General features: G+C 36.7%; 1 protein-coding gene across 4 annotated transcripts in view; it reads right to left on the bottom strand.

Annotated features, from left to right (window-relative positions):
• The window catches only part of COL11A1 (collagen type XI alpha 1 chain), a 159,762-nt gene that overhangs the window by 12,919 nt on the left and 121,796 nt on the right, over positions 1–25,047 (bottom strand). For all 4 annotated transcript variants that reach the window (XM_063344364.1, XM_063344362.1, XM_063344363.1 and 1 more), the window contains 13 exons: positions 24,547–24,600; positions 23,705–23,812; positions 21,653–21,706; positions 20,674–20,727; positions 20,518–20,571; positions 12,913–12,966; positions 12,301–12,408; positions 12,057–12,110; positions 11,710–11,763; positions 10,462–10,515; positions 3,009–3,062; positions 2,486–2,593; positions 2,347–2,400 (listed from right to left, as the gene is read on the bottom strand). In XM_063344364.1, the coding sequence (XP_063200434.1) occupies positions 2,347–2,400; positions 2,486–2,593; positions 3,009–3,062; positions 10,462–10,515; positions 11,710–11,763; positions 12,057–12,110; positions 12,301–12,408; positions 12,913–12,966; positions 20,518–20,571; positions 20,674–20,727; positions 21,653–21,706; positions 23,705–23,812; positions 24,547–24,600 (864 nt within the window). The remainder of the gene's footprint in view (positions 1–2,346; positions 2,401–2,485; positions 2,594–3,008; positions 3,063–10,461; positions 10,516–11,709; positions 11,764–12,056; positions 12,111–12,300; positions 12,409–12,912; positions 12,967–20,517; positions 20,572–20,673; positions 20,728–21,652; positions 21,707–23,704; positions 23,813–24,546; positions 24,601–25,047) is intronic.

Consider the following 25,047-nt stretch of genomic DNA (forward strand, 5'->3'; position numbering starts at 1 on the left):
AGTTGCAGCAACGCATCTAAAAAAAAGTTCTTGTTGAGCTGACAGGAAGCCTGTGCATTTGGGAGTATATAGTTCATTAATACACTCCGCTTCAGATTTGAATTGAAATATTTAAGCTCTCAAATTTTGGAAGAGATATTTTGATGATGTATTTGGAGGCTTCTGGTGACTGACATGTGAGAAAGGGATGCTTATTATTGCTGAGTAATTCTTCATTGCCTTTTAAATTTCGGCACAGAATTGTAACTGTGGAGATCAGTTTTCAGTTCCCCGATTTGTCCTCCATGCATTTTATTTGTAAATTGAGCACATCATTTAAAAACTATGGTGGTGGTCCCATCATAAACTCTTTGGAGAGAAGAGGTTTTTATTATGGGCTTAGCACAGGGGAGTCCTTTTCCTTGCAGCTTCTCATTCATTGTTCCCAACCTCCGACTTACAAGCAATATGTTATCCATGAGACTCTAGACAAAATTAGAATGTTAAAATGAAGGGCAACAAAGAGCTATAGTGTAAGGTCTCCTCAGCAGATTATTTGCTCATTATTGTTTTCTAAGGGACACAGACAAAAATTAAATTATATGTAAGTGCCATTGTAATGCCATCTATAATTATATACACAGAAGTGATCGATAGATACACCTATGCACCAGATCACTGTTCATTGGGAAAAAAAAAAAAAAAAAAAATCTTTCTAGTGTGTGGGGCATAAAAATGTATGTTCTGAAACTCTTTCTTACAGGGTAAGAAGTTGCATGTTTGGAACATTTTTGGAAATGTAAATAGTTACCCAAATACTTTCACCCATTAAAGTATTTCAGTCAATGAAAGAAAAGGCAATTGCTCATGTTCACATACGCACATGCGCATGAAAGACTGATTTAGGGTAAAAGTCTTAATTTATGCAGCATTTCATTTTTATATACTGGAAAAGTCTGATACGGAAATTTTATAGCTGATATTCAGACCCTGAGTTCTCACTGGGGAGGCAGGAATGCTCTTGGGATTTTGAGTTCACATATATAGTTTAAGCGCAAAAACTTTTAATATTAAGGCTACCCAAGGACCTATTCCTTCACGCTTCCTACTCACAGCCTTCCTTTTTCCCTTGAAGAACCACATCATACCTGGAGTAGAGGATAGCCCCTTATTGCCCTATTCTCCTAAAGTAATCTGATCGTGTATGTTGGCATACTTAATCTTGTGACCAAAATAACAGAGTGGATTTTATGTAGAATTTGGTAACACTGCTTGCAAACTGTAAAATGCCTTGAGAGTGTAACACTTGTTTTGGTTTTCTTTCCACCAAACTGTAAGAGGCCATGTTTTGTTCTGAAGCTTTTTATTCCCAATGTGTCACTCAACTGTGACAATAGGGGTGAGCCCTACTTCAGTGAGTTTGGAGAGCAAGAGATATGAGATCTTTCCACTAAATTGGATCACCTTTGCTTGACATGGGACAAATTAACCTGCTGGCCATATAGTTTAGATTTGAATTTCTGCACATAATGATGAATATTTGAATACTGTGCAATCTGTGCTCAGAGCGTTGTTTTTTCAGCTTGTTAGAAAAACTTCACTAAAATAGCAAGTGTAAATAGCAGCAATGATATAATTTGATAATATGTCATCTATAAACTTCTATTGCTTTAATCATATTATTAGCACAGAGCACAACTGTGGTATGCCCTAGATGCCCTAGGAACTGTGAGCTTGGTTCATTCAGACACTTCTAAACACTGTGGTCATGGATGATATTTCCTGGGACTGCCGCAGTGAACAACAGACACACTGCTGCTCTTCAATTTTACAAAAGTAGCATATTTTCTTCTTTGGTAGAAGTCCCCTTTTGGCCCTACTTCTGATTTTTTTTTTTTTTATTTCTCTAAGGAATAGATATGATCTAAACATGTACTCTATGAATAATGGTTTCCTAAACTAGCAGTCATTAAAATCAATGGATGTACAAGATTTACCACTGCTAAGGAAACAAAATGATTTAAGGTATTAAGCTTCGCTGATGTGGGAATAGAAGTAGATTTTTTGATTGTAAGCTTCATTCATGTTATATTTAATTATATTCAGGAGATTTCAAGAATTTGGTTTTACGCTGCCTTAATCTGCTTCTAACCTGGTATAGCTCAGCAGCGTTCTGCACAGCTACCTACTGGAGTAGAGCAGCAAAATGAAGGCAGTCATGTATCAGATTTTACCAGCACAGAGAAATAGTGACTTTGTGCTAAGAACTGACTTGTACATTCATTTTTCTGTAAATGCACAGACACATCAATGGTATATTTTAAAGGGTCCTTTTTCAGTTTTGGCACTGAAAGGAAGGGTACTCACCAGAGGCCCAGGAGGGCCATCCTGACCTGGAGCTCCAGGTAGACCTTGTTCTCCCTATAAAAAACATAAAGGCTGCTTTACCAGGGGATATACAAGGAGTGCAACATTTAAAATATTATTATATGCTCTGTTTACTTACCACAGGGCCAGGAATGCCCCGGAGACCCTCTGGGCCAGGTTTTCCTGCGGGTCCCTGTGGACCAACTGGACCTGTTTTTCCAGGAGCCCCTTCTGCACCAGGTTCACCCTAGAAAGAACACAAGCCACAGGTCAGAGATGAGGAGCCGACTAAGCTTGGCACGGTAGGGGTATACAAGCTGCAAAGTGAGAGCAAAGTTTCCTCACTCCGTTTTGTCAAAGCTATTCTAAAACCGTGTTCTGCACAGGATGGTTTTCTGAACAAATTTTTGATAGCTTCATACAAAGATGTGCCAGCAAAGCATGCTTATCTTGCTTTTTCGCAGGGATGAGCTAAGATGCACAGATAAGAGTCCACTATGTACTCCATTATCTATTGCTACTAATTCTGGGTTTTAATTTGGATTTTACAGTTTACCTATTATTACTTTGATAAGTTTCACACTCAGCACATAAGAAATTACTTTTCATTTATATATGGTTTATATTTCCATGCTCCTGAAAAAAAATCTTGAAGGTATTACCTTTGCACCTTTTTCACCTTGTCTGCCTTCTGCACCAGTTGCTCCAGGAGGTCCCTGTAAAAAATGGAGACTGAGCTCAGAATCTCAGTTTTCTAAAATATTACCAGTGAAAAAAAATCTGAGAGTGCAATTTCTGCTGTCTTAATAAACAGGAAACGCTAACAAAATAACGTTCAATTTATTTCTTGACATTTTAGTCGCAGGATAAAAGTCCCGATCTTTCATATCAGCTCATTTTCCTGTTTATAAAAATTTATGGGATTTGAGAATGCCTAAAAGAATACATATCACCTAACACCTCTGATATGATGAGGTTAAGAACAAAGAAACAGATCAAAAAAAATCAAAAGAGGATATAAAAGTAAAAGGAAATTAACAATACTAATTTACATATACAATAACAGTTTTAAACTTGCTTTCCATTGGCTTCTGTCTATTCACTGTATTTTATCCATTGATTCCAAAAGAGCTTGTCACTCTGCAGTGCACAGCATGGCATATACTTCTTTATTCTCTAAGTCAGGGATGGGGTGAGTAAGCCTTTTGATTACATTTAGACAGCCAAAAATCAATACATGCCTTAATATTATGCAGTAAATATGAAAGGAAAAAACAAAAATAAGTCACATGGCTAGAGGTTGTAAGTAGTGAAATAAAGACACTGAATACAAATAGCTGTTGATATCAGGTTTCCTGCTATTGCTGTACAAAAGGCTCTGTTTGACCATGAAGGTAGAGCTTGGTACTGCAGGAGGATGTAGAGATGGGATAAGGTTCAGGTGAAGGCCACAGAACAGGAGTGGCAGTCGTCTGGCAGCACTGTGACTACCTATTGCTGATGTCACCCATCTTTCATTTTCTTAAGGTTTCAGTCAAAAATAAAAAGACATTTTTCTGCTCCAAAACATCAAGGGCTGATTTTCAGGTCAGGGAATTAATATTCAGAAGCAGTATCTAGAACCTAATGTACTCTTCTGAAAATGGTACTCATATATACTTAGTTCAGCAAAGATGCACTCAAGTTAATGGACCAACTGTTTTCCTACAAGGTTAATTTTTAGCCTGGGAAATGTCTTTATTACAAGTAGCTATTTCTTGCCAACCAAGGAGTTGCTTAAAGCAAAAGGAAAGAAAAGTGACCATGATCAAATACAAGGTGATTTTCTGAATCTCTAAGACTTATTCCCCAACACTCATCTGTTCATTAATGGAACAAGCAGTTTGTTATAGAATCATAGAATCATTTAGGTTGGAAAAGACCCTTGGGATCATCGAGTCCAACCATCAACCCCACTCTACAAAGTTCTCCCCTACACCATATCCCCTAACACCACATCTAAACAACTCTTAAACACATTCAGGGATGGTGACTCCACCACCTCCCTGGGCAGCCTATTCCAGTGCCTGACCACTCTTTCTGTGAAGAATTTTTTCCTAATGCCCAGTCTAAACCTACCCTGTTGCAGCTTGAAGCCATTCCCTCTTGTTCTATCGCTAATTACCTGTGAGAAGAGACCAGCACCAGCCTCTCTACAATGTCCTTCCAAGTAGTTGTAGAGAGTGACAAGGTCTCCCCTCAGCCTCCTCTTCCTCAAACTAAACAGTCCCAGCTCCTTCAGTCGCTCCTCATAAGATTTATTCTCCAGGCCCTTCACCAGCTTCGTTGTCCTCCTCTGCACTCGCTCCAGCACCTCGATATCTCTCTTGTATTGAGGTGCCCAAAACTGGACACAATACTCAAGGTGTGGCCTCACCAGTGCTGAGTACAGGGGGACAATCACCTCCCTACTTCTGCTGGTCACACTATTTCTAATACAAGCCAGGATGCCATTGGCTTTCTTGGCCACCTGGGCACGCTGCTGGCTCATATTCAGATGCTTGTCAACTAGAAGCCCCAGGTCCTTTTCTGCCAGGCAGCTCTCCAGCCACACTTCCCCAAGCCCGTAGCGATGCATGGGGTTGTTGTGGCCCAAGTGCAGGACCTGGCACTTGGCCTTGTTGAAGCTCATTCCATTAGCCTTGGCCCATCGATCCAATCTATCCAAGTCTCTGTAGAGCCTCCCTATCCTCATGCAGATCAACACTCCCACTTAACTTGGTGTCATCTGCAAACTTACTGATGATACACTCTATGTCCTTATCAAGATCATCAATAAAGACATTATGTAGAAATTAAAAAAAAATATTCTAAGGATCAGCAACAATAAAAATACAACCACTTCCATTTATTTACTGCTTTTTACTTCATAACAAAAAATGCAGGCCCCTAATAGTAAAGCACTAAAACACAATTTTACAGACAAGAACTGTTCTTCCAGTCAAGCATCTACCTGTATGCTTTGTGAGCTCAGGGCTTTAGACCAGAGTTTGACCTCATTTTTTATATTAGAGCTGAATTTAGCCCAAACTTCTTACAACCTGTTATATTTCACCATCCACTACTGTTGGCACATAGCACGTACCTTGAGCAACTCATAGAATCATAGAATGGTTTATGTTGGACGGGACCTTAAAGATCATCTAGTTCTAAGCCCCTGCCATGGGCTGGGACACCTCCCACTACACCAGGCTGCTCAAAGCCCCATCCAACCTGGTCTTGAACAGTTCCAGGGATGGGGCATCCGCAACTTCCCTCGGCAACATGTTCCAGTGTCTCACCACCCTCATAGTGAAAAATTTCTTCCTGATATCTAATCTAAATCTACCCTCTTTCCATTTGAAGCCGTTACCCTTTGTCCTATCACTACATGCCCTTCTAAAAAGTCCCTCTCCAGCTTTTTTGTAGGCCCCTTTCAGATACTGGAAAGCTGCTCTAAGGTCTTCCCAGAGCATTTTCTTCTCCAGGCTGAACAACCCCAGTTCTCTCAGCCTGTCTTCATAGGAGAGGTGCTCCAGCCCTCTGATCATTTTTGTGGACCTCCTCTGGACCCGCTCCAACAGGTCCATGGACCAAACTCCACCGGTTTTAATTTAATTCCTGGAAATTTACATTCATTTTATAACTATTTACATAGAAGTATATGAAGATAATTAATTTGCTTCTGAAATGAAGCTTTCTCCAGAGTGGAAATGAACATCTGCAGTACTATATGAACCTTTTGGACAACAGAGATAGTTCACGTTTTCCATCAAAGCTAATGCAAAATTAATTCAGTCATCCATGGTGGACTTTGGTCATGTGTTGTGGGTATCAACAGGCTGTTCTCTTTGGTATTTTTAAGAGCTGTAAGTGATAAAGGACTTAGTTTTACTTCTTCAAAATACAGAGAAGCTAAAAAGCCCTGGGCAGGGTGATCCAATTGCTGACTCTTTAAAACAGGAAGACTATTTTAAATCACTACTGTTCAAATAATAATAATAATCTCTGATGCATATACCGCTTTGTGTAGGTTGTAATTGGTTGGGTGGATTGCAGTTCACAGTGATAATAAGAAAAATTATTAGCAGGTATATAAATAAACTCAGGAACATTTTAGAAACAGGATATTTTTTTTTTTTTTTTTTTTACTTACATGAATTAATTTACATGCCCATTGTCTTTACTGCTTGAACATTCTTTTCACTCAAGTTCCCTTATGGATTATAATCTACCCTACCTAAGAAACTGAAAAGGGTTGACTGGTCATTTGTATTTGAGAAATATGGTCTCTGCATAATCTAGAAATGCAGCTGCAACATGAATTAGCAGGGCTAAAAACACTGTGATCGCTAAATTACAAATACAATGAATCATGATTGCTAAACAAAGGGTGTGCATTCACTATCAAACAGTGCCAATGCTGCACCAACCACAAAGCAGCTAAACGAACTGCTCTTTCTAACAGCCTGTGATTGCTGCCATAGCACAGATGGTGCTTCTACAAAGAAAGACTGCTAATTGTTATTTATCTTACCTTCCTACACTTGAGTTGTTAGAGTGTCTGGTAAATTTTAACTGACAGAAAAGATCTCAATAACAATAATTTTAAATTAATGCATGGCTCCCCACCCTCACCACCCCAGCTACCATGGTGATTTTTATGATCATTACACTTCAAATTTAGAAATGATGCCAGATACATTTTATGCAGAACTGAGAAGACAAAAGAACTCATACAGAAACAAACTTGTCCTCAATTTTTGTAAAGTGAACCAATTGGACATTTTTGTCTGCTCTTCCATATTTCATAATTTCATTAAAATAATTTAAACTGTCTATCATCTGACTGAAAACATGATTTACAACATAGAAAACCACTACCATATTTTCATCAGTCTGTCAAGATAGGAACCTGGCATATTTTTTAGGTGTTCCGTGCATTTTCAATCAAGAGAGAAAATCAGCTTAATTTTTAAGCGGTGTGTGCACCCTGCTGATGCAGCACGATACTGTAGCCAAAATGGAAAAAAAAACTCCTTCCTAGAAACACTTACTTTTTTTTCTACATTATTCAACATTGTATACAAAGACAACTAACCAAATAAACTTTTGCTTCTCAAAACCTAGAGGCTGACTTTGTTGCAGTATTGACATCTGTTCTTTTATTGAAAGCAGGCAGTATGCCCTCCAGTTTGGAACAAAAACATAGCTTAGTCTTGCACTTTAAATTCTAACATTCTTAGACCGATATATGGAGCCTTATGCGTATGTGATCTGGACATCTAGTTGACTCTAATAAAGAAAACAGCCAAACAGCAGAAAACACAGCTGAAGGGCCTAACACCCTGAAAGGTTGAGAGGAACATAAGCAAGTACTATCTGTGTTGATTTTTATTGATTGTACATGTTACTTTCTTTAAGAATGAATGTTGTTTGATGATGTCTTTTCCTCATGCTATTTTTCACATTTGTCAGATAGAAATCAATGAATTCAAACTAGTGATATTACCCAGTACTCTATGGCAAAACAAAACAAAGTCCCAGAAGTACGTGCAAAGAATTAAGTTTCTTTGAAAAGAAAAAACAGTAAAGACATAACTGTAGTGATTCAGTCTTCATATCTACATTTGTAGATAAGCAGGCATTGGATCAGGAGGCCTTTTGAGGTGTTCCGCTTCTTATTGATCACAACTCACTTATCTCCTACATTGGAAGGAGAAGCTGGAGAACATTACACCTCTTCAGAAACACAGTCTTCACATAGTATGCTGTTGGTCAGTGCTGATTCTATTATGAGCAACGGGAAAGCTTGTACAGCTGGGAACTTTCACTGACAAGCCCATAGCAATTTGTGACTCCTTGGTTGTCTTAAATTGCTCCAACAATAAAGTTAACTTTATAACACAGTTCTTGTTTTCAGAACATTTAACAACACTTCAGAAGCCATATCCTTCTGTGAGGTTGGCAAGTTTCATTCTTCTCTTTTTGGAGATGGATAAATTCAGACAGCAATATTACAAACGTTTAACACGCAAATAATGGGAAAAGGATTAGAAAAGGGGTTCCTAGTCCCAGAGCTATACTAGACTGTTTGTCTGTTCAGCTTGGAATGTAATATACATACATGTAATGCCTCAAGTTTTCTAGATAATCGAGGCTGATATCCATCAGTGGAGAACTTGTCAAGGGATTTGATGATGGAAAGCCCACAGTGAGAGGAAGACGTCCTGACGAAGAGCAGCCATTCTCAAATCAGACAGAACTGCTAAGGCTAGAGTTGGGTCCTGGATAGCTGAGAAGTCAAGTCAGTGATCTGCTGTGGGCTACCTCTACCAAAAAGCCTTTCTATTTAGGTCCATGTCTTTCACTAGAATTTGCTTCCCAGGGAAAGCTGGGGAAATTCTTTGTAACCGGAAGTACTAGACACAGATTGCTTAAAACTCTGAAATCTGGTAATAAACATAATTTCATAAGACTGGGCAGTGAAACCAGGTAGAAGTCAGTTCCAAAAATACAGGGGAAGAGGGGAATGAAAATGACTAACAGAATAAATAAGGAGACTGTACAGTTGAAGAATTCAAGGGACTAGATTAGAAAGCATAATCCTGAGCTCTGCCTGCTTGTTGTTTCAGAGACAGAAAGACAAAAAATGGGGTGGAATGTTGCTTTCTATTAGTGTAGACAGCGCTGCACCTCCATAGACAGCGGCATTACTACTGAAATGGTATGTCTTTCTTAATCCTGATGAAAGGGCACTTGTTAGGGCTTTTTGCTGAAATTGATTCTACCATAAAAATTGCTCTTCGTTATTTTTCATTAGCTGTATGTTCATTCTGCCAGCAAAGTAGGAAGCTTTCAATCCTTCACTGTTTCTGTCTGGTATAATATCAATACAACGCAGACTCTTTACAAGCTTGAAAGATTCAGGTACTCAAGTAATGCAGAATTTAATTCTACAAAATGTTTTCTTCAGAATTCAGGAACGGGGTTACTTAGCAATATTTAGCCACACATTTTCGCTAAATTGGAAATGTGTCAAACCACAAGTGACATAATATTTATGTTTCTAAAGTGTTTTTGTCTAGGTACAATTAGATGCAATATATCCAGTCTGTTAGGGAGCTACTGCCTTTTCTATAATAAAGTAGGAAGTTCAAATTAGATGTCGAACAAACATACTAATTGCTAATATTCAGTCGAGCCATATTTCAGTTCTAGTGATAAGGTTGCTAATGCTACCATAATCGCAGTATTATAAAGTGTTTTGCAAGTTGATGGAGCAAATAGATTATTGTGTAAAATAGATAAAGCTAATTTGGCATGCCAGTTCACTCAAGCCTATTAAATAGAACAATTTAACACTTTTTTTTAAATAGCTCTCAGCTTACATTTAATGATAGCCCCTCCCTTTTTTTTTAAAGTCTAAAAACTGCATCTGATTGTTCTATGAAGCAGAACTAAAGGTTGATGCATCTACTACAGTTGTGTAAGTGTAACCTTATTTACTAGTTTTGATTAGCTACATTTGTAAAGCCTGTGAAGCTGCAAAGATTTTAGAAATAATGGAATGGCTTCAAAAGTTACAGAAATGTCTGCTTGATAATTTTGTTTGCAGAGGGGATAGGTTTGCACAAAAGCTGCATTTTATTTTTTATATGCATATATATTTTATTTCAGAGGCTAAAGACACCAAAACAGATACATTCTTCCTGCTCCCTGCCAGCAGTCATGTGCCAAAGCATGGTGTCTTATATTACTCTCATAATGACTCACTCCTATTAGCAGACTAATTCAGCAGACACTGAATTCTCACCCTAGCAAACGCTGCATTCACTTGGGTGCAAAGAAAAAACACATTTGTAGATAAGGAATACATTCTTCCCTGTGAATTTTTGTTCCCATGATCCATGTAACCCCTGTTGAAGGGTTTTCTCTGCTTTTTCTATTTTTTCATTTCTCCTATTACATTACTTAAAAGAGACTTCAAACATCACTTAGATAAGCATCACAACATGGAAAACAAGTAGCTGAAATTCTTTAGAACATAGTATCTCAGAAAGAGAAATGCACCAGAGAAAATGAGAAATTACTTACTCTTTTTCCAGGTGGACCAGGTGGGCCAGCTTCACCTGAAGGACCTGGTGGACCCTGCAATGGAAAATGATAAGCTTAGTGGTAACAAAGAATAAATTATATAACTGCAACGAAAATCTGCAATATGTTGGCCACTTTCAATGGACAGAAAGTAAGTACCATAGATAGATACAGAGAAGTATATCTGCTTATTCAACAAATCCTTTCTTAGGGTGGTCTTTTGGTATTTTTAACAGCTTTTGTTACTGTACAAAATACAGTCATTCTTTTTTTCTCTTCCTGTTTGCAATAAAACTTTTCAGACCAGAAAATGGCTGCACAGAAGTAAAATAGGGTCTTAGCTACTGCCTAACTCCATTAAGAGGCTTCAGGCGCTAAAGTTGTTACTTTTGCTAAATTTTTTAACTTACATCTGTGAGTTAGCTGCCCTGTGGGTGACTTTCTCTTGAAAAACCTTTTGTGCACTGATAGCCATTTGGCTATCTGGTAAGCTGTGATACTCTTAAATATTTCAGGGTTGCTGAACAGTTTGATAAGATTTTCCTCAGGAATACAACACTCTAAAAAGTAATTACTGTTAAGTAAGACATACAGATACTGATTTCCTGAAGTTTGCAGGTAAACCCCAGTTTATAACTTACTTCTAACCATAAGTTCAATGTACTAGAACTTTTTATTTTCAAACTGGACTGTACAGGATAATTCCCTAATAATCAGAACTTCCAGAGCTAGAAAGAGACTTTCCAAAATGAAAACCCAATCTTTTTGCAATAAAAATAAAATAAATTAATGATGTTTTAATATGAGTATCACAGAAATATAAGAACTTTGATGCTTAATATGGGTATTGCTTAGATACTTCTGAACTTTCTTAAGGCAGAAACATCAAGGTTTTGCTTCATTTCATCAGGTCAGCTAATGACGATTATTTGGCTGCAGCATTCCTTTCTTGTGCTCAGAGCTGCTCTATTTTTAGTGCTCCTCAGCAGCCCCAGCACAAATCCTTAACACATCATTTGTTTCTGCTTCTAAAAGAAATTGAGCTCTTGCTTCTGATTGTGACTATAATATGGACAGTTCTATCTCTGCAAGGAAATAAATAGATATTTTTCAATATAATAGAAAAAGCATTCATTTAGAAAATACTTTTAAGAGTATGAACATGTAGAAACCACTGATTCAGCAAAAGATACTTTCTTAGCATAGGAGAGAATAGGCGGCTGAAATAAAATGACAGAAACAACTCACAGGTTGACCAGGATCACCATCTTCACCCTTCTCTCCACCAACACCATCTTGACCCTACAGAATTCATGGGAAAATAAACAAAATATAAAATTCATCTAAATTAAGTAACTTGGTTTCATATATTAATATAAGAGCACTGTTTTTTACAGAGCATTTTCCTAAGGACACTATTTTTCAAAACTTTTAAAAGATTTCTAAACCTTTTTTAAGCCTTAAGAAATACATGAACATAAAAGCAACAGATCTTACAGGCAAGACCTCATCTCCAGACAAGAAAGAGGCAGATTTAACTAGAATTTAGTGCAAACCAAGACCAGGACCTAAAACTGTTCTTTAAATATACTTACAGCTGGACCAGGTTCTCCAGGGGGACCAGGATCTCCAGGAAAACCAACTGGACCCTAGATAAATCAGGAAAAAAACCCAGGGAACGTGTCATCCATTGACAAGCAGGTAGCAATCATCACAAATATTTTATGAAGCATATAATGAATTTAGTTCAAATGTAGAAAATTATATACAGTTCTATATGTAGCACAACTTCAGCAGTGCTTCACAGTGCTTTGTATTAAAATTGTTAAGCTCACTTACTGGGTTACCCTTAGGCCCATCATCACCTGGAGGTCCTTTAGCACCTGGTGGTCCAGCTGCTCCGGGCGGACCAGCCTCACCTTTTTCCCCCCTTTCACCTTTTGGACCCTGTAGAAAACATATGAAAACAAAAATGTCATCTGGAAATTGAATGGCTAAAAAAAGATTACAATGGCAAAACTTTTTCAGACCTTGGCAATGTTATTCATCAATAAATGCTGGCACGTGAATGGGAAATTAGGACCTCAGCCTCAGACTGGAAAACCTGTGAATCTCAGGTTGAGTGCCAACATCTGCACCCAGTTTGTATCAATGAACTGTCTTCAGAGAGAAAAACATGCACGTCAAAGTTAACACTCTTGGAAAGAAAGATGGGCGCTCTCTTAGGAAGTCTTCAGTTTTGTCCTCTAGCTGTTACTACAAGATGTGGCTACAATCATAAGGAAACAAACTGCATTTTAAAGGTATAAGTTCTTCACTGAAAATTTAAAGCAAGTGCTCAAGTTGCTTTAAATTTGAGCACGCAAGTGCTCAAGTAATCTGATTAATGCTACCAGATGTCTTAGTTCACCATAATAAAGGCTAATAATAAGACAAAACCAAAATACTCACAGATGTTCCAGATTCTCCAGGAGGTCCAGGGTTACCAGCTTCTCCAGGTTCACCCTGTAAATATGTAAGGATAAATTGATGAGTCATTAAGGAGAATATTTCTATGAATTTACTTCTGTTATTACATATTCTTCTCATGCTTACTCATGTGAACAGCTTACAGGAACTGTCTTTTATTTGGTCTACCTATAGGGGGCTGAGTCACATACGGTTTTGCAGAACAGGAATCTGAAATTTTAGAGAGAAAACTCTAAGAGAGTTTAGAGAAAACTAAGCTTTCAGTGAGCCAGGGAGACTAACCTTCCCTTTGGGCTTTGGAAGATCTTCCCCTTTATTATCACATATATTGCAAATTTCCCGTTTGTCATCTTTCTTTCTAGTCACAGAAAAGCCAAAGAAGTATATTGACTGTGTATGTTATTTTCCCTAGAAGATACATTTTGCCTGGAAGCGAGTTTCTACAAATAAGAGAATACTAATTGAAATAAATGCCAATGGAGTGACGATATTATTGCTATAGCTACTGTTAGAATAAAAAATTATATCAAGAAAAACATGAGGACAAAATAATAGCATAACAGCTAGTAAAATTTTCACTACAGGCCAGAAAGATGTACGCTGTGTATTTACTGGTGATAGAAATTGTTTAGTAAAGCAGATGGCTTTGAGGACACACCATATGAAGAAAATCTGTGCAAGTCAAAGATTATACACTATTAAGTAAATGTTTAAGTTAATTCAGCCTCTTTTTGAGCTAACACACAGTATTGGCTCAAAGACTGTCTTTTGCAGTTGTTCATTTTAAAGCTTATTATGTCTGATTATTTTCTAGCTTAGTGGTCTGATAAATAAACCTTTATAGAAAAGGTCTCTGATAGTAGAATATTTAGCTATTAGCATCACAGACACAGAAATCTGTGAAAGGATAACAGAATCTGCTTTGTGGTTGTCATGGAGTGCTGAGTGAAGAACTATATATATTTTTATTCCAAAGGATTTCTCAATGTAACTGCTAGTGGGGGAATTTGCCCCCCCCCCCATTCTTTTTTCAAACCAAATGAACCTTGCCAATAATTATGCCTATAAACGAGAGTACTTCAATGCTGAAGATGCATTTCGCCCAATCCCCCCAATCACCCAATATCTGTCATTTGCATGCAGACAGTATCAATGTAGAAATCATAAAATATGAATTTTAAACAAATCTTATGGTGTCAATACTGAATGTTTTTTCATGGAAGCTAATTACAACACAATGACCCGCCTGGCTCCAGAATTTGGCCCAATGTAAATATTACGTTACACGAATGGAAGAAGATCTGAGTACCCAACTGAATTCCAGAATAGGATAATTAACAGATTATTACAAACTTTAGGAGCAATATTAAAACGTCCTTTAGAAAGGGCACTTTTAAAGCCTGAATTTGCCTTTAGAAACTGTGGTATGTTTTATTAGACATACTTAAATTTGCAGTGATCTTAAAAATTAATGATCCCTCTTAGTACTTAATATTCATTTGCTTCTGTGATACAGCATTCATTATTATTTTTTTTTAAAAAGTCTAGTGGATACTTCAGGTCAATAAGCATTAACTGTGTGTTCTAGGAAAATTCATAATCTTCATTTACTTATCCTCTGCACAGGGAATTACTGAATCTGCAGAATCATTACTATTATTTTTTATTATCCCTGCCTACTATCAATCAAGTTAGATTTAGGTAGCAACAGAGAATAAGATCTGGAATTAGCAAAGAAATTGATGTTATTCAAGTTAGTAGATATATTATATCTAACAGACTCCACAATATGGACCCGTTCAACAGGTGTCCCCATGCAGGACTGAGTGACATAAGAACACTAATTGTGCCAAGTCTTGCCTGACAAGCACCTGTGCCAGTATAATAATCCCCTTCTAAGCTTCTCAAAGAGTAAATTCTTTTCCTGCCTTTTTTCCTGCCAAATTATACTGTAATTTATGATGATTTACATTTGATTTGTAATCCACTTTTTACCCTTCCCATTGACAAACACATCTTCATTTTATGATATCCTGCAACAAGAGAAAAGATGGGTGTTTTCTGACATATTCACCTATACTTGAGGACAACGTGGGAACACTGCTCCTGGCATCTCAAGGGTCCCTGCTATGGCACGCATGTTGAAATGGGCAGATGCAGGAAGCCTATATGAGCTCTGTGCATAGGAACTCCCCAATAAGCAGCAATGTGGAAGACAGCAAAATTGGAAGGGCTAGAAAATGTCAAGATGTTCCCCTAAAAGGGCATCTGTGAAAGATGAGCCTAGTTAAAGTTTCATCTCACATTATTACTTCTAAATCAGTGCTCTATTAAAAAATGTGACTCTTCCCTGTATACAGTCCTTGTTTTTTTCTGACACAGATTTTTATATTCCAAATATTAGGTACTATGAATGGTTGTACTTGTTTTAGACAGCTGTTAAGGGAGTTAAACAATGTTTTCATAGAGGAGATTGTAGCTGATATATATTTACAGAGTGTGTATTTATAGCTAAAACCTGTGCAATCTATATGTTATTGTTTGCCCTTGCATTTTTGGTAAGGATGGTATTAATTCAGAATCTGATGCACCTTCTCCATGGGAAATATCTCAAGTTCTTTTGGGAAATAGATTTTATGACCTAATAATAAATTGATTCCACCTCTGGAATTTTTTACCTCTTCCGTTATCTGGTCAGATCTTTTAAAAGTTTATGATGTGGTCTTTCTTAGGCAAAACCTTCCCCTGACAGAATTTCAGCAGACAGACAGAAACTACAAAGAGTCATGTCATTTCATGGACATGTTTAATTCTGAAAACCTCCTTGGATGAAGCAAGCAGAATGGTTTGTATCAGGCTAAGGACAGTAGTTTGAAAGTCCTTTGTTTTCCTTATTATGACCAGTTCCAGAGAACTGTCCATACAAAGCACAGAGACAGAGAGATAGTGGATAGAAGGCTGCCACCTTTTGGTTAAAGTCTGGGACGTGGTGATTTATTTTGTATGAATGAGAGGCAACTTTGCAACTGACTGGGTTGGGAAAAGGATTCAGTTACACTTTTGCTCCTTTTTGCCATCACAAAATAGAAAAAAGAGAAAAATTGCGACTCTAGAAGACAATCTCTTTTCACATAGCTATGCATATGTGACTGTGTTATATATATTATAGCTCTGTGGAGAGATAAAATTAATCATGAGAGAAATTCTAAAGCTGTGCTATATCTTCTGGGATGGCTTATGTTTACAAGCCTGTTGGAGAGATGGAGAAGGATAAGAAGATATCACAGCCAGTGAGTCATGCAAAGTTATTAAAAGTAATTTGTTAGGACAGATATTCAGGTAGCATAAACTGTCGTAGACACGTCTTGGTTAAGTACCTTAGCAATTGTCTGCACACAGGTGTGTGCAAAAATGATATGCACACATAAAGATGTCTGTGCAAACTTATCAGATGTTTTTAAACCTAGGGCCAGTATACTCAATTGATTTTGTCCTCTCACTTCCATCTGCAGTATAAATCAATGACTTATTAAGCATATAAACTATTGATTTCACATGTTTACTGTGTTGGACTCCTTATTAGTGTACTATTTAAAAAATTATTTTAGAATTATATAATAGGAAGGAGTATAAACCCAGATGAGTGTAGTCATTGTCTAACATCAGACTTTTTCATATAGTAAAACAGATTTAAACTTTGAGAGACTACAGAAAGAATGCTTAGGTTCCGCAGATGTTCATTTTTTGCATTACTTATTGATTCTGCCAGTTTATCACATGCTGTGGAAGGGAGAAAGGGTGGAAGGATGGTGCAGTACTCAGTGCAATTAACACAGATTAACATAGATTAGAAAGGCAAATTTATTTGATTAGGCTTTGTGGAGGAGAAGTGTGAGGTTAATGTTACTTGTTCTGTTCCCTCTCCATGTTGTAAATTCTTAGATGCTGTAAAACATCTAAGGCCCAGTTTTGAACAGTCATGAGCAACTTAATCGGTATTTAGAGCATCGGTGTGTTAGGCCTTTGATATCAAATTAGAGATAAGCATGTGTTGGTACATTTTGGTTTTCCACTTTTTCTTAATTATAAGCACAACAAAGAGAATAATCTCTGGGTGGAAGCTGAATTTAAGTGTTTCTGGTTGAGCGTAAGTCTCAAGACTTCTAGACCGCTCCACAGAGGCTACAGGCATTAATAATGCAAGGCTACATGCACATTTGTCCTGCAGATGTCTTTGAACATTTAGGCCTTTGTGTGTAGAGCAGAGGAAACAACAAGCTAGGCAAAAATACATGGCACTGTGACAAAAATTGTTTATAATTTGCCAGAAGATAAGGGGGCTTTGAAACCCCAGTATTAATGACAAAATATCTCCTTGTCTAACCATTCAAATACAAAAGCGAGCAAATCTCTTTCATTCCCCACCAGTGACAAGGGAGGATGCCAAAATGTTTTCCCACACTCTACAATCAGCACTGCATTGCATTATCTGTCGTGTGATATGTCTCTCCTGAAAGGGATGCAGAGGTTAAAGCATGCTGATGTAATAAGAAAAATATTGGGGAAAAAATATGTGGGAAGAAAAGGAAAAGAGAAAATGCATGTTTTGTTTAAAAGCATGAACTGTCCTCCTTTGTGGGAACTCCTCCTGACAAAACAACTCTTTACAATTTCTAAGCTTGCAAAACTCATTAAATGGAAATGAAATTAAGAAGTAAGGTATCTTAACTAGCAGATAAACTGTCATGTACTAAAACTTAAGAAGGAGGAGGAAAGTAATTAAAAGAAATAAAACTTCCAAAATAATATACTTAGAAGCTTCTCTGTGTGAACGCAGAGAATATGGGAAATAGGCAAGAGGAAATAAAAATGACAACCAGTGACAAACAGTCTGAATTTCATATTCTTGAATTACATTTGGTGGGCGGATTGTCACGAATCAAGATTGTAAATCACATAGAAGAGTCACAGGGAGAAACAAAGGAGCAAGGAGTTCAATATAAGTCAATGTTTTTACAAAATGACTGGAGTATAATTTGATCATGAAACAGTAAAAATTAAAGAGGTGATTGAAACCAATGGTAAAATTCCTATTGACTTCAATGGGCCACAATATTATACAAGGTGGGGTTTTTTGTTAAAGCAGTGAATATAATGGGTGCTACCTTGGATGTAGAGTTCTCATAATAAACATTTTTTTCTGTACCCCAGTGATCACAGGAATATTTTTTTTCCCACAGCGCCCATTTTTTTTTCTGTATTCTGCTGACATACAGAACCTCTTTTTCCAGTAACTTTTTTTGCCATCTCTACCAACTTTTATATTCAGACAGCTTTTTGGTACCCTTTCCAGACAGAAAAAAACAAATCCTGCAGCTTTTCATGAGGCCAAGCTCTCTTTTAAGATAAGCTGGAGGAACAACGTCACAAAATCGGTAGATTAGAGGGAATATCCTTGTTAATAATGCAGTCAAGCAGGAGGGCATCATGTTTTGTATGTCTTATGCAATTATGGGTAAAAAAGAGTGAAGACACAAGAATGTCACTGCTACCTAGAGGTCAGTTGATACTCGGAGCCACATCCTAAGAAACAGGGAACGCAATGAAGTGCTACCATGAAAAAACTACAGTATAAAGTTAATATTTTCATCTGCTTGGACTCAGTACCCTTTGATCTCAAAAGACAAAGAGGAGAGACAAAGTAGGCTATTCTCCCATGAAGCCATATATTATATTACATTATTCTAGTACTCTCTTCACCACATCGTACAGCACTGGTAAGTCATGTATTTGATGGACATGAAAAAAGTCATGAAACGTCTGAAGATTCTATTAAAAGAATAGTTTGGTCATACTGATAAGAAGTTGGTGATTCCTTTTGACATAGCCCTAATATAAATGAAGGGTTATTTAAAGAAAAGACATTTTAGTGAAAGAAACAGACACATAACACAAAATTTTATGGTAGATGTCAACAATAATGAAGAGCATCATAAGAAAGATTTTTTGTTACCACAAAGGAACAAGAAACCTGTGAGATTCTGTAGGATGAAGTGCAGATTTTCATTATTTTTTTGTATTATTAGTCATACAAATAATCCTGGGAAAACAATGGCAACTTCCTTATCTTATGAAAAGAAGGAATACTTAAAAGTTCTGTGAAGCAGTGTGACATGCTTTTGATCAAGAAGAGGGTGATGACAAATATAAGTGATTTTGATTGACCTGGTACTTGAGTCATTATTTGTAAATTCATAGATCTGATGGATTTGTACCTAAAGGTACAATAGTGGGACACTGTGTCAAAGAGAGTACATGGATAAATGAAAGGGAGCAGAAGGTACCTGTGCATTTAATTATCTGTTGGGACAGTAAGAAAAAGGGAAAACTTGCTTCATATTCTTAAGTTATTAATACTGTGAGCTTTCTGAAAATCTACCAATACTGACATTCCTAGGGATGTCATTTCTAGGATTCATTGACATCAATGTTTCATTGAATACATATGATATTCTGTGGCAAATATTTAAATACTCAAGAGCAATCTACATAATTTCTCAATAAGTTATTTATACAGGGTCCTGGAGTATATTTCTATTCTATTTCCTTTATCTTATGCACCTTTCAAAATCTTTCAAAATCCAAAGTTAAAGAAAAAAATCATATTAAATCTGTAACATTACAGCAAAATGCTTTTAGGCTTATACGCAGGATATAGATGAGGTCATCTAACTTGTTAAAATAAACATAAATAGGAATTTCAAGAGACTCTCTTTTGAATTTTGTGTTTGCTCAGCATTTTGTAATAGTTGACACTGGTGATTCAAGTAAATCACACACAAAAAAGCCATTATGTCTATTGCATACGGTATTTTTCCTTTAAGAAAGAGGAAGATATTATCTGACATTCTTTGGGAAGGATATGAAATTTTAAAAAAAACAACGTACCCCATATACTGGTAGGAAATTTTCTGAATAGAGAACTGAAACTAGCAATGCAAATAATTTTGAGGAATGAATGTCATATAGCATCTTAAGCAGTCTTAAGTCAGGTTTTCAACTAGCACAACTCATGCTAGCGTTGTACGGTACTGGAACGGTATCTATCTGCATGAGGAACAGACACATACTAATGCTTCAGGTCTGCTTCACCTCACAGTTGTGTTTACCACTGATACATTACATAATAGCTTATATTCTTAATGTTCCAGATAGAGGGCTATATGATATTCTAAGATACACCAGTATAAAATTAAAAAGACTTGAAGGCAATTATGTTACTGTAGGCATCCAACTATGTAGTTGAGGAAATCACCATAACCTTACTTTAATCCTTCACATGAAAACTGCCTCTTCTGCTCCAAAGCTCTTTCCTCTGATTGTTAAGTATTTTTGTGATGTAAAACATGAAATGAAAAGACCAACCATGGTAAGTCAGCCATTTGGATTATAGCTTGATCACTATTAACAATTACTAGGTCAATGAAGGATATTTGGGAACTGTAATATATCTATATAGCTCCAAAGAAGAATCAAAGTGTATATCCCAATGTTTTCTCTTTCTAGGAGGATATTATCAACACTTACCTTTTCGCCAACACCTCCAACAGAGCCGATTGAGCCTGGGGGGCCTTGAGGACCCTACAATGATAAAAGGTGTTAATTATCCCAAATACAGTTATCCCAAATATAGTGCTTATTACTGAATTACTGAGGGAAAAAAAAAAAAAGGTTAATTCTTACATCAGCTCCATTAGGACCCTGTGGACCTCTTGGACCTGGAGGGCCAGGTGGACCCTGTATCAAAGAGACAATTTGATATAGTTACAATCATAAAGAATAAATCCAGTGAGGCTTTTTTGGCCAATGAAAAAATAATATACTCCATCTGTAGAGGACGTCACGTCTCCTCAGTGCTACAGGAACAGCGGGGCCAGATTGCTGCCCATTGCATGAGTTCCCAAGGTGACAGGGGATCCAGGCTATGTTTCACAGTACCTGAGCTGGAAATGATCTGATGATTAGGACTCCTGAGGATTGGTTTCCTCTGTTGTATTTTCCTTGCAGGTTACCTACATACCCCTTCCCCTCTGCAAAGACCCCGGAGTAGCTTATCTCTCTGGTAACAGCCATGTGACACTACTGCACCATGGTGCCTACAAATGGGCAATAACAAAGCATCCAGGCTTGGCATAGGGTGTTGGAGGCAAACATGTACTGTATAGCTTGAATTTCAGTCAGGACCAGCCCAGAAGGCATTCTGTCAACAGTATAAACAGTTGGAAAATGGTCTCAAGGTCACCCAGAGAAACAGAGTAAACATAGCCAGGTAGCGTTTACCATCTTGTGGTTTGCAATTACCTGAAGCTAAGGTACAACGCCCTGAATTTCAGAAAAGCTGCTCCAAACTCTCCAGTGCAGTGGTCTCTCCTTTTTCTTTTTCTTCCCTGAACCTGCTCACCACTGTCCTGTCTCAGACATATAATGCATCTGCTCTGCTACCTACTCTTCAGAGTATTTTCTTAACTTACATAAATCTTGATATTAAAGATGAGGATATAGATGTGGGAAAGCAAAGTAAAGCCCAGAGAGGGTTTATGTTATACAAAATGTTTCATACTCTGGCACTAAATTCAGGAGCAGCTTGTCAAATTGTGAGCTACAGAAAAAGAATGGATAATCTTTATGGCCCCCAGAGTGAACAATGGGGAACAAGTCTTACCATTGGGCCCACATCACCATTTTCACCCTTTTCACCTGGTGGGCCAGGGAGACCCTAAAACACATGGAAGAGTAAAGAAAACTATTAGCAGGGTACCTGGAATGCTGAGTTGTAAGTCAATATTAAGCAATATAAAACAGATTTACATGTGAAACTTGGAAACTTGGGGGGAGGGAGGGGGAAACAAGAAAACAAAACCTATTTGCATTAAAACAAACAAAAGAAAATAAGTTTTTTATATTACAGCAAATGTATTGCATTTGTAATACATTATTGGACATGGTATTTTTGGAGTCCTTTCAGTTCCTTTTAATATTTTAAACTTTAAGTAAAATTGCCATAAATTTATGATAACCTAGATAGACCCACAGAGTTTTTCAGATTTGCTTTACTTTCAACTCCTTTGCTAAAAACTTCCTTATTTTTAAAAATACTATCAAAATTAAATATCAAGGAAATTCACAATTAAGGTAATAAATAGTCAAAATTACCAACAATCACTTTCATCAACAAAAATACTTAAGACTTAATGTCCAATGTAAGTAATATCGGTAGAATTCAACTGGAGTAAGTGTGATACAGTTACCACGGAATAATATATATAAGACAGACAAAGTGGTTACTCCCCAACAGTTCATAATTACCATGAGAATTGCATTACTGAATAAAAGAAACTCCTGATTTCTCAATGGTACTTCAGTACCATCAGCATATGTGGGATCTTGGTCCACGGACCAACATATTCAAATTAAAATCTTAATCATATGAATAAAAATGCTCATTTGAAATATTGCATTTGCATCTCAACCTAATTGATTTTTGTATTTATGTAGCTTAGGGCTCATTAAATTTAAAATGTGAAGATGAACTTAGTGAAAAAAATCATTTCAAGCAGTATCCTAGATCTGAGAAAAATAACAAGGATAATTTTATTTCACACTCTTTAAAATAGTAAAAAACTTAACAGTTCATAATAAAATTTAGGAATCATTTTTCTCTGAGTTAGTATTTCTGAAAATGAAGTTTTCAAATTCAAAGGCAATATGAATCTACACAAGACATATGGTGCAGTTATGAACCATTTATCTTCCATGGAGGTTTACAATATTTTATAAACTTCATTGTAAGTTTTGTGAATAGCATTATGTAATAGAATTTAAAAAAATTATAAGTACAGGTTAAAGTTTGGCTTAAGGTTGGTCAGTTCACACATGGTGGATAGAAAGGAGACATGCTGTTTAATATATTCAAACCCTATCGCTATAATTTTGCATTTTTTAAAAGACAGTATATATGACTCATATTACAGCTTAATGCATGGATTAGAAATAGTATCAAAGTGCTCTGCGCTCTAATGTTAATTACATGGAAATGAATTTTGCTATTTTATAGCAAATAAAAATATGCTGGTGTGCTATATTTAAGCAAATTATTTTGCTATACTTAAGCAAATTAAATTTTTGAAAAAGCATGATTTTTCAGCTGTAATTCTGTGGATGCCTGCATTTTACTGTATGCTTGCTCTGTGGTTTTTGACTTATAAAATAAAAATTTTAAGAGGAAGAAACATGAAACTCCAGGAACCTGCCAATGATGGCAGCAGTGTATAACCGTCATGGAGTTCTGCTAATCTTTCAGAACACAGGTAGTGTGTGATGGTGTCACTCAGAAACAAACTATGTTGCCAAAACCTATTGTGAAAATACAGTAAATGACTAGGACATGTTAAATACTCCTCCAGGTTGAAACTTTTCTTTAAAATGTGTACCTTCAGTAAAAAGAAGTGCTCCTGTTAAAACAGAAATTGTTGGACTCTATAAATGAATGAGTTACTGAATTAAATTCTAAAGCCTATGGTATCCAGGAGTTCAGTTTCAGAGCATCTCCTCAGCATTGAAGCTGATACTTACGCATGAACTCTATGAATATGGGATCTTTCAGTTCTTATTAACTGATGCTATCATTTATTTAATAGAAGACAATACTCATTTAGTTTCTGACATAGAAATCAGGGTTCTTGCATGTGGAGGGTAAAATAATAAAGGAATTTACCTGTAAGCCAATAGGGCCTGGAGGGCCAGGGAAGCCTCGAGGACCTTCATCACCTTTTTGCCCAAACATCCCTTGCTGACCTCTTGGGCCTGGCTCCCCATCACCTCCCTATTAGGAAACAGCGAAAAGCAAAAATATCACAGGTGGGATAATAGCAGAAGAAAGCTCCACTGAAATCACTGGAAAACAACTACAAGAGGGCTCAGAATCACTCCTGATGTCTTTACAAATGCATGTACACCACCTCAATTCAATTAAACTGTTATACAAATTGAATACCAGCATATGCCCTCGTTTGGTGTTGGTCAAATAATACTGCATGTCTCACCAAAATTTTCCCTGAATACCTCTTCTGTTTCACGTCTGCATAAACATTCTAGCTATTGAATACCTACATACTAGTAAATATGTGCAGCATATCTTTCTACTAATCTTGATGGTAGAAGAATTCAAAGCTTTCTAAATAAAAATAAAATTAAAAATCAATCAGGTGGATTTTAAAAAGAGATACTCTTTTAAATGCATCTAGTACCGAGCTGATTTTACCACTGACTGTCATACAAACCACCAAACAATTTCACTGAAAGCATGGGCCCCACTTGCTGTTTATACTATTTCGTTTTTAACAATTCCTTCAAATTATTGTCCTGCTGTAAATCTGAAATAAAGTAACACCTATGCAGCCTTGTTTACAATAAACAACTGCATGTAAGGGGACAATGACAAAACTGTTAATAGTCATTTGAAATACATTCCTGACTAAGGAGCATGCAGTTCAAAGGACTTCAAAGTATCAGGTGAGTTATGGCAAGATTGGGGTTTGATGTGAATAAGCTACTTACAGCTATACCAGGGGCACCAACAGGACCCTGGAGACCTGGTGGACCTGGAGGACCCTGCAACAAACAAACATCCAAAAGGAAAAGTTAGTGATTATGGCATCTGGAAAGAGATTAAAAGCAAATATAGAGACAACCCTGTTCGCATGATCAAGGTCTATTAAGCATTTCTACGTTTCTCCATAGAGAATGCAGCATTATTCACAAGTCTTTTCCATTCAGTACAAACAATCGTTTGTTTATCTGTCAAAACTCAGATTTGCACATCTATAATAGACTTAATACTGGCATTTATTGAAAGCATATTTGTAATGTTTCAGAATATTTAAAATAGATTCCTATGCAAACATGAATCAAAATGAAAAATATTTTTTTCACAATTCAAGATACCAGACCTTTCAATGAGATTTGTTCAGAAGTCAACCTTTAAAGCATCATCTAACAATCTATCTTTAAATGGAATGCTTATTATTTGGATTAGTTTTTCCTGAAATTGAAAATGGT

Source organism: Chroicocephalus ridibundus, chromosome 8 (assembly GCF_963924245.1).
Source record: "Chroicocephalus ridibundus chromosome 8, bChrRid1.1, whole genome shotgun sequence".
Classification (NCBI taxonomy): domain Eukaryota; kingdom Metazoa; phylum Chordata; class Aves; order Charadriiformes; family Laridae; genus Chroicocephalus; species Chroicocephalus ridibundus.